Source organism: Canis lupus, chromosome 12, assembly GCF_048164855.1.
Source record: "Canis lupus baileyi chromosome 12, mCanLup2.hap1, whole genome shotgun sequence".
In the NCBI taxonomy this organism is placed as follows: domain Eukaryota; kingdom Metazoa; phylum Chordata; class Mammalia; order Carnivora; family Canidae; genus Canis; species Canis lupus.
In genome coordinates this window covers 36,102,439-36,113,032 of record NC_132849.1, presented here as the reverse complement: position 1 = coordinate 36,113,032, position 10,594 = coordinate 36,102,439, and the positions used below count along the sequence as shown (strand labels likewise).

Below are 10,594 nucleotides of genomic sequence, written 5' to 3'. Positions count from 1 at the left end.
TAAACAAGCGCCCGGAGGAGCCGCGCAGGAGTGAGGCGAGCGGGGCGCGCGGAGCGGACGCCGCGGACCTTGTGCTGCGCCACCGCGCCCACTCGGCGGCTCGGGAGGCGGGGACCGGCCCGGGGGCTGCGCCGCCGCCACCACCGCCGCGGGGCCGGCCGACGCGGAGGAGGAGAGGGAGGAGGCGCCGCCGGCCGGGGCTGGAGCCCAGCGCAGCCGCCGCCGCCGCCGCCGCCGCCGCCGCCAGAAGTTTGGGTTGAACCGGAGCTGCCGGGAGGAAACTTTTTTTCTTTTTTCCCCTCCCTCCCGGGAGGAGGAGGACGAGGACGAGGACGGGGACGAGGAGGAGGAGGAGGGGAAGCCACCGCTGGCGCCAACGCTAGTGGGCTCGGGTCGGCGCGGCCCGCAGAGGGGGCGGGGGCCTCGCCCCGCGAGGGGAGGCGCGCCCCGGGGGCCCCGAGGGGGGCGGCGAGGACCGCGGGCTGCGGCTGCGGGTGCGGCGGCGGCGGCGGCGGCGGCGCGTGTGCCCCGCGCAGGGGAGGACGCCCGCCCCGCTCCCGGCCCGGCTGCGAGGAGGAGGCGGCGGCGGCGCAGGAGGATGTACTTGGTGGCGGGGGGCAGGGGGCTGGCCGGCTGCGGGCACCTCCCGGTCTCGCTGCTGGGGCTGCTGCTGCTGCTGGCGCGCTCCGGCACCCGGGCGCTGGTCTGCCTGCCCTGCGACGAGTCCAAGTGCGAGGAGCCCAGGAGCTGCCCCGGGAGCATCGTGCAGGGCGTCTGCGGCTGCTGCTACATGTGCGCCCGCCAGAGGAACGAGAGCTGCGGCGGCGCCTACGGGCTCCACGGAGCCTGCGACCGGGGGCTGCGCTGTGTCATCCGCCCCCCGCTCAATGGCGACTCCATCACCGAGTACGAAGTGGGCGTCTGCGAAGGTACGGCCGCCCGCGCGGGCCCCCGCCCACCTGGCTGCGCCCAACAAAGTTTGGCCGAGACTTTCCCGAGGAGAGAGGGCTCCGCGGGAGGAGGGGGCCCCCGCGCCCCCCGCGCCCCCGCGCCCCCCGGTTCCCGCCCGCCCCCCTCCCCCCCCCCCGGCGAGGCGGGGGTCGCGTCGCGGGCGGGGGCGGGCGGGGGCGGGCGAGGCAGGGCGGCCGCGCGGAGAGCCGCGCACGTGTGGCGGTTCGGGCCGGGACTGCGGGGAGGGGGCGGGCCCCGCGCGGCGAGGTGGGGGCGCGGCGGGCCCCGGGGGAGTCCGGCCGCTGCCGCCCTCCCGCACTGGCGCAGTGTGCAACCGAGTGCTGCGCACCGTTCTCCAAAGTCCCTCTTCTGCTGGCGAGGAGACGTGTCTTCTGCTCACACTCCCAGTGTTACTCGTATTATTTTTCCCTTGCGCGCTTCCTTCACCCCCTTCCTCCTCCTTCGCATGTAAATCAGTTTCGGCTCCGGAATATGTCAGCGCAGGGGAAGTTACAGACGGTGGTTACTCATTTATTTGCCTATTGAGAACAGCCGAAGGCTTTCTCTTGTGAATGGGGGCGGAGGGGGTGGGGGGTGGGTGTTGCGCCCAGGAGTGAAAAGTTGTTGCTGACTGTTCACGACTGCTCTTCAAGATCAGATACCCGCGTGTTTTCTGTCGTGTGGCCGCTTCCTGCTGTTTATTTGTTTGACAACGAGGGCTGTTCTGCTGTTGGTTTTTTTTTTTTTTTTTTTTTTTTTCCCCCCACCAGGCGTTGTGCACCTCGGTGCGGAGCCTGACGGAGGGAGAAAGCGGTGAGAGTAGTGAGCCTCCCGTCGTCGGGTGGATCCCTGAGCCCTGCCCGCCTGCCTCGGCCTCCGGGTGCTTGGTCTGGTTTGGGGACAGGAGAGAGAGGCAGGGAGTTCTTTCTCTCTCTGGCTAATAATGGGCAGGACTCGGTGAGCACCAGTTGAAAGCGGGATCCCTGCTTGGGCTGACGTCGGGGTGATGATGCTGTTCTGGGGCATCGTGGTGCAGAGCCGCTGCCTTACTTCTGGAAGAGCAGCGAGGAGGAGGAGGGGGAAGAGGAGGAGGGACAGGCGACCTCTGACCTGATCCCTTCCTCAGGACTCACAGCCGGACCCAGGGCACCAGGGGAGGATTGATTCGGAGGCATCCTCCTGTGTGCGTGTATATGTTTTCCCGTGCGGAGGTAACTGAAAAACTGGTGGCAATCTTAAGGTTACAGTGGGTCTCTTAAGAGACGTCAATTCCGTGATTTTCTTTAAATACACACACATTTATTTATACCTGTAGTTTTTAGAGTTTGGACAGTTCTGGAAAATTAAGGAGGCTTTTCTGGTTTGGAAGCTAGTGGGCGGTAAGGAGTGAAGGCAGCTCTCCTCTGAGGAAAGGGGCCATGCATGCCCTGTTGCACCCTTGGGACATTGGGTTAGAAGAGTTTAGGTGCCTGAAACACAAAAGCCTCTGCCCTGGTGTTAAGTCCCATGTTAAAACATGTGTTATTATTTCTCCCATCAGGAAAAAAAAAATGGCCAGGAGATTAACTTCGATACAATTTTGTGTGTTTGATTTTTGGGAATTCTGAATGAGTTGGACTAAAAGATCCATCTTTGGATCCCACCACTTGGAGTGTATAATTTACTTTAAGCCAGCCTTCCATAAATCTAAAAAGAACAAGCAACGTGAAACGAGGTTAACTGCAGTGGAAACTGCTATGCTCTCAGAAGGACTTTTGGAGGTTTTAACAATTCTAACCCTTGTTTTGTTTCTTCTTGATGGATATCTGGTGAAGGAGATGTGGAGCCCGGGGCACATTCCCAGTAACCCAGTGTTTTGGCACCAATCTTCTGGTATCACAGTATAGAGTTATTTTGGCAATTTGCTGGTGAGCTTTTCATTCCTCTGAAATGATGCGATCCCTTTTAGCTTCCTTTCTTCTGGTAACACCCCATGCACTTGGTATTAGCCTTGAAGATGCTTGGAAGTATTTGTTTCCATGGTTATATCTCAATTAGCAACACTTTTCATTTATCAGGACTGTTTTCAGCTGCCCAAACTAGGTGCTCAGCATTTTTTTAATCTAATTTTTTTTGGAATTCTGAAATCCGTTAAGTTGTATTGTAAATCCATTAAACCAAAGTAAGAGGAACAGTGCTACCTGGCATAATAGCGTTTGGATTTACACAGATACTGTCAGTTGTCTGTAAAATTTCAAGTATTTTCACTTTACTGCGAGATTTATGGAAAACATAGGATAAGTGACCTTTTTTTCCCCGTTTACAAATTAGCGGAGTCTTTAAATGTCAGTTATCAGAAAGGTGCTGTCTTTTTTTTGTTTGCAAGAAATTTCTCAATGGCTAGTTTTTCCCTCAGTTTCCATTTTTATTCAGAAATTCACACACTGAAGCACGATTATCATAACTGACACGAATAGGAATTGATATCTTTTATTCATGTTGAAGTCTCTTTCATTGCAATTTTTGCACTAAAATGACCCCTACTGGTTGTATCTGTTAATGAAAACTGCTTTGAAAACTTATTTAATTGTCTACACTGAGAAATCATATTGCATGTTGTACAAATATCATCATGACTAATCTACCTGCTTTCGAGGACATAAATACTAGTTACATTGCTCTGTTTGCCAAATTGCAGTAGTTTTTATTTGTGTTCCTCTCCGTTCTGGCTTTGTGGTGGGGGGAAAAGTCATGTTTTTTTAACTGTGGTTCACATAATGAGTTAGGTAAGTCAGGAGCAATAATGGACACCTTCCAATCTGTGGCTCACTGTCTTCAGTTTTTAATGCATACCAGCCCATAATAGGTTCTCAATAAATGTGCATTGAGCAAATGGATGAACAACCTTCTCCATGGAATAGTGAAGAAAAAAATATTTTCTGAAAGATTAAATGTGAAGAGTTGTGTCCTGTGAGTCATGTGACATGCACACTACACGTGGTCATCTTTTCACCGTTGTTTAGGTTGTTATCAGCCAAACCGTTCCTTTTTTAAAAAAATGTTTGGGTTTAAGTGCATTTTAAAAAGTGAGCATAGAGCCAAGCACCTACCTTTTTCTTTTCTTTTCTTTTCTTTTCTTTTTTTTTTTCCTGCTCTCTCTCAGTCTAAAAAGTGTTTTCTGGCCCCCAGGAGGGCACAAGTCTCTTTACTATTTCCACTCATTACATGAGTCCTTGTTGCTCTTTCTGACATCCTGAGCAGCCTGTTCCTTGGCTCAGCTGCCTGCCTCCCGGTACATCGCCAGAGAAACAAGTTTGGATTCTGAACTCCTGAGGAAGAAGACTGGATGGTAGATCAAAGACAGAGTTTTGAAAAATTACCAAAGTGTGATGTTCTAGGAAGAATGTTTTGATTGTACAGTAGATGAGATGGGGGTGAAGACCATTTCCCCCTCTTATGTGAAATAGTACATCATACTTCTGTTGTGAGGGATAGGGGCAAGGTAGGGGGAGCATAAGCAGCCTTCTCTGCCTGTGGAATAAAAGGGCACATGATGACTTGAGTTTGACAGTTTGTGAGGACAGTGATTTGGAACCTGGCAGACATTATTGAGTGGCTTTGCCCTGAGAACTTTGTTGTATTAGAGCCAGGTGATTGCTGTCATAGATAAGTACCAACTATTTTCCAGTGCATATTTACTCAGTAGCTTCATCTTTATGGAACTTTCTGTGTGTGTGTGTGTGTGTTTTTACCCTGGGATCTACCAAACTGTCTCCTTCAAAATATAGTCCTTTTATTTCTCCTGGGTATTTTAACTTTTCCTTGCACCTAATATTCATGGGGGCAGTGAGAAGGAAAAGCATACTCTGCTTATGTGGTGAGTGCTTACAGCAAACAGAATGTTGTTTTCTGACACTGTTGCCTTTAGAAGGTTATAATTTCTTTTCACCACCCTGCAAGACCCTGTCTGGGAGGGAGATGATGGCTCCCTGGAAAAGAATGTATGGAGGATCTGAGGTCAGGCCGCAGGAGGCCAGAAAATGTACCCGACCATTTGGTTAATGCACAAGCCACACGGATCTCCTCTCATTGCTCTGAAATGTAGGACTTGGAGTCAAGAGTCCATGGATTTTAATTTTACTAATTAAAAAGAGGGGAGGGGCAAAGTTAATACTCCTATATTAGTATTAGAAAACTTGAAACACCCAGGATTTCTTGTTTTTGAGGAATGTGTTTTGCTTTCCATCTCTTCAGTTAGAGCAAGCTCTCAGAGAAAACCAGCAGAGGGCCTATAAAATTACAGAACTAGGGTATGGGAAGATAAACCGACGCGAATAAACAAGGAAATAATTAGTTCCTCCCAGAAGTAAATATTGACAAAATATGGAGAGACTATTCACTGCACATATACAAATGACAGGCCTTGGTGACCTTCCTTTGACTCTCAAGCTTATAGAATCCTCACTTTTTCAGGAATCCAGTCACATAAAACACTTGGCAAAGGGCAAGTGAATTGCATAGTACCAGAAAGGCAAAAATTGCACATCTAGAGATGGATGCTGCCATTAATTCAGGCTTAGCAGTGACCAGGAGAATCCACATGCAATTATGTTGGCAGTGCAGTTGTGAATAGGTTAATTTATGAAGAAAATTGTCTGAAGAATCCTTAAACTGTGGGCATTACATCCAGTGAGGGAAGGTATTTAGTGAAATGGTGTAGGTTTGTGTTCTGCGTGGCTTGATTCGATGTGAAGACTTGGATAAACAAAGGAATGGCTTCGGGATGCTGGGGATAGATAGGCATTGTGAAGTTGGGAGAAATAAGTAGATGATCCATGATCCTAAAAAGATAATGGAGTGGGAGGACCAAAGAATAACAAATGGGAGGAAGGAAAAATATTGAATTCATCTTAGGGCAACTGTGTCATCCTTTGAAGATTAATCCAAAAATGCATTCCAGACATTAATTGTGAAATTCTTGAAAAAATTTGGGTGTGTTTAACATCTTTCAGGCTTAGGACATACTATGCGGGATGGCAGTGCTGCTTTAGCGTGTGAATTCCATCTGATGAGCCATGGTAAGATGGATGGAAGGTCAAGTTTGTTTGGTGAAGCAGGTTCCAATAACAGCGTTCCATATGTGGCACACATAGTATCAGGATTTTGGAGACATCTCAGTATGGCTCAGTTATTCGAAGAAAAAACTGGACTAACCAAGCACACATGAGTAACAAACTAAAAGCCTTACTTCTCAGAGGTTGAATTCTCCAAATCTGAGTTTTCAGATCTGACTTGTGTTTACAGAGAAATCACTCACTCACTCATTGATTTCCTACTCTGTACAAGGCCTTCTGCTGAGAGGCTGGGGGCAGCTGGGGAGCTTAGGGACCTCTCAGATGTTCCCTACCCTCTGCACTCTTCTCATCTCTAGAAAGAGTAAGGTAGCAGAACCTTAAAAAGTCAACGTTTTAGGGACGCCTCAGTGGCTTAGTGGTTGAGTGTCTGCCTTTGGCTCAGGTCATGATCCCAGGGTCCTGGGATTGAGTCTCACATCAGGCTCCCTGCAGGGAGCCTGCTCTCCTTCTGCCTGTCTCTGCTTCTCTGTGTGTGTGTCTCACGCATAAATAAATAAATCTTTAAAAAAAGTCTACGTAATAATGCAAGTTGAAGCCAAGTAGAAATGATTTTGCAAGTGTGTGTATATAATTAGTTGGTGAGTGAAATAGGTGGTTAAAATTTGTCCCAGGAATCACAGGATCTGAAATGATCTTTTCAGGCTCTGGTGGCAAAGGTGAAAAGAATTTGAATTCGAACTAGGTTTTAAAGTATGAATAGGAGTTTTTGGGGTTTTTGTTTTTGTTTTTGTTTTTGTTTTTTTGCTAGGGGATGGGCTCCTGCTCATTTTTCATTCTTCTTAGGGCCTGTGTAGCATATATCAGAGTGTTTCCCAACATCTAAGAATGAGGCTGCATTCTTAATGCTTTACTAGTTGTGGTTCAAAATGGCAAGGTTCCTTTCCAGAGTGATTTTCTCCTTGTTCTAGCTTGTTCCACTAGACAGATGAGCGTGGGCAGTGAGCTGAGAGGTGTCCCTTTATATCAAGCATCTTCCAATCTCACCCACTCTCTGCTGCTTGTCCTGGCCAGTTAGCCTGGTCAAATTACGAAAAACCTCTGTGTGTAACAAGACCTCTTAGGTCTTCTGGTCAGAGGAGTGGTTGAATATACTTAAATTTAAAAAAGCTCTCAAAGTAAACACCTCTAAGTGTTCATTTTGGGCCCTCATGGAAAAAAAAATGTTAAAGGATTTTTTTTTCCTTTTACAAAATGAACAGATTTTAATCCCGTACCTCCCTTCCCCAACCCCAGTTAATTCCCCATGCAAAAGATTTGTATCTTGATAAAAGTATGTCATGGTTAGAAACTTGGTTTCTGAGGTCAAATCTGTGCATCTCTGTTTTCTACCGGTGTGGTGGGGTTAATAATAGGGTTGCTGTAAGGACTCAGTGAATGAATTGTAATGAAGCCCTGAAAGAGTGACTAGCAGGTGGTAAACGCTTATTAACAATGAAGGTACTAATCAGTAGAAGTAAAACAATTTGATATGGGTGCATTCTCTTGTTCTGCTTATTCTTCATCTCCTGAAGTAACAATCGTCAGTAGTTAAGGAGTCTGGGCTCTTAGAGAAGGAGCAAATGATCAGGGTCAGGTCCCCTCCTCTCTCCTCCTACCCCAACACCGTAAGTGCATTGAATCAATTCAGTCCAGGGCATGATCCTGGAGTCCCGGGATCGAGTCCCACATCGGGCTCCCTGCATTGAGCCTGCTTCTCCCTCAGCCTGTGTCTCTCAAGAATGAATAAATAAAATCTTAAAAAAAAAAAGAGGGGGGGGGCCTCTAAAGCTGCTTGCTGCCTTTTTCATGCCCATTTGTTAAACTTTGTCCAAATTGTATATTTTGGGTAAAAATAAGGAGGAACCTGACATTTTTTGCACTAAGTTGTAGGAGTTATAAATGTAACCATTTATTTGTGGGCTGATGTTTCATGTGGGGAAGGGGAGGGCACCTAACCTCACTGTAATCAAGACTGTACATTTTTGGGGCTCCTTGGTGGCTCAGTCAGTTGAGTGTCTGCCTTTGGCTCAGGTTCTGAGATCAAGCCCTGTGTCGGGCTCCCTGCTTGGTGGGTAGTCTGCTTCTCCTTCTGCTCTTCCCCCCCCTGCTCTTTCTCTGTCTCTCAAATAAATAGGTTTTTTTTTTTTTTTTTTTTTTAAAAGACTACATTTTCCTTCACAGTATATTGTGGAGGAAGAGTTTGCCCCTGGCTCCTGGAGTGTTTATGCTGCTGGTCACCACAGGATTTGACCCAACTTGAGCTAAGGATGCAGCTTGTGTAGCTGCAGCTCACCTGCTTTGGGGACTCCCAGTCCACCTGCTGCTGCAGTCAGAACAAACTACACAGAACTAGAGGTCAGACGTTTAACCTGTCCTCTCCTGCCTACCTGTTGCCCTGACATCCTTCCACCTACTAGGTACTGAGCAGCTGCGATGGGTCTGGTCTGTGGGCTACACTATAGGGATGCCATCTTTCTAAGCCTCAGTTTCCCTATCTGCAAATAGCAGTAGGTAGCGTGTGTGTGTGTGTGTGTGTGTGTGTGTGTGTGTGTGTGTGGTGAGGATTGAGTGAGACAAAATGTGCTTCTGAAAATTTAACGTGTATACAAATCACCTGGCAATCTCATTCAGCATGGAGGTCCTGATTCAAGAGGTCTGAGATGGTGCATTTCTAATAAACTCCCTGGTGGTGCCAAAGCTTCTGACCCTGGGGCATGCTTTAAGGAGCTAGTTCATGTAAAGTAAAGCATCTGGAACAGAGCATGGCATATGAGACCTGATAATGTTACCTGCTATTATGGTTATTTTTCAGCCAAAAAAATCAGATAGGGACCCTGCTTTCATAGATGCCATAGTCTAATGGCAGATAGCTGAGACAGTTGTATCTAAGATAGTTACAGCTGTTAAGCCCTGAGATAAGGAAGTGCTGAGCATCTCAAGAGCCATTAAGAGGGACCCTAACTTTTAACTACCAGGAAGGATTTAGTGGGGGGCAGGAGGCGGGACCAACAAAGTCTGAGGGTATGCTCTCTTCCTTCCTGCTCCTCTGTGCAGGATGTTTTAGGAAAAAGAAAAAAAGGTCTTAATACTAGACAACCTTGTGTTCAAATCTCTGCTCTTATTTTTTAACTGAACAACCAACTTGCCTCATTGTTTTGGGCTTTAGTTTCCTCAGCTGTAAAAATGGAATACTGATAGCTTTCTGTGAAATAGACATTATAGTGAGGATTGGAGAGAATGCATATAAATATGTATACATATGTATATATAGCCATACACATATGTAATTGCATAGATAATGTGTGTGTTGGTGTGTGTAGTGTAAATCCTGGTATTTGGTACACTACAGGATTTTAATAAAATGTTAAGTCTAATATTCATTCTATTTCCCTTTTTTATTTTCTTCTTTGTTAGCTTTATGTATAAGTTTAAAAAAAAAAAAACCACTTTGTGACACACAGCTCCTTCACATTCACATCCAGTACTGCTGTAATTCTCAGCCTCTTTGCTGTTTCAGCAGAATGTGGACATTTGCTTGATTTTGTGGTTTGAATTCTAGTACCAAAGAGCTATTTCAAACTAATACTTTTTAAAAGGTGACCTGTCTTGATATTGATGGCCTATGGTTTAATGGAAGCGGATTAAATTTCCTTTTCTTGTTAAAAGTTTTCTTTGGGTTTCTGGGCATCACTGGAGATACGGGAGACCCCAGGAGCATCACCAGGGCCAGGCTGGGATCACTGTACTTATGGAAGGAAGGAAGCAGTGGCAGTCCCACCTGGCTCAAGGGCCAGGACAGGTTAGGAATGTGCAGGAGGTGGTGTGCAGCACAGAGGATACCTGCATTGCTTTTCTTGAACCCATGCATTCCAGCCATCCTTCATGTGGACTTATACTGTGGCTTTCCCGTGGACTTGCTTTGTGGTTTCCCTGTAGTATCTTTGTGCTACTGTGGAAGGCTGAGAAACAACACCTAAAATTAAAATACTTGAAGTTCTTGTCTCTTTAGTTCCTAGTGTAGGTGTGGCCTCCGCTTTAGGAAGACAGAACTACTGCACTGTCTTCATGTCTGCTAATGAGTATCATTTTTATCCAGTAAATATGGGCTGAGGACTCACAAGGCAAATGCTTTATACTGCCTCTTATGGAACAAGAAGAAAGAATTTGATGAAGATACAATCCTTGCAATCGATAGTTTACAACTCTTTTTTATTTTCATCTTGACAACCAAACCTTATTATCACACGGTAGAAATTGAATTTTCTTCCAGAAACTCTTTTAGTACCTATCATTGTAGTGCCTCTATCTTTCATCAAAAGTGCTGGTATTCAAACTTGTAACCTACAAGCAAGGTGAGATAAACTTTGAAATTTCAGGGTTTTGTTTAAGGATATGCTTGTTAGATCCAAAAATAACACCCTAATTTGAAATCGCCTGGGAACATTTGTCTTATGAACATTTAAGAATGAAAATTAAGTGTTAATTATATTTGAAGGTGTTATTTTACATTTCAAGTTCCTGAGAAGATCACTTGAAGAGTCTGCTCTTTG

General features: G+C 46.6%; 1 protein-coding gene across 3 annotated transcripts in view; it reads left to right on the top strand.

Moving 5' to 3' along the window:
- The first annotated feature begins 552 nt into the window (after window positions 1-552).
- Window positions 553-10,594, top strand: part of CRIM1 (cysteine rich transmembrane BMP regulator 1) — a 184,682-nt gene continuing 174,640 nt past the window's right edge. For 2 of the 3 annotated variants that reach the window (XM_072770547.1, XM_072770546.1), the window contains exon 1: window positions 554-929. In XM_072770547.1, the coding sequence (XP_072626648.1) occupies window positions 599-929 (331 nt within the window). In that variant the 5' untranslated portion in view covers window positions 554-598. Of the gene's footprint in view, window positions 930-10,594 lie in introns of all 3 variants that reach the window. The other variant, XM_072770548.1, reaches the window with a different exon arrangement.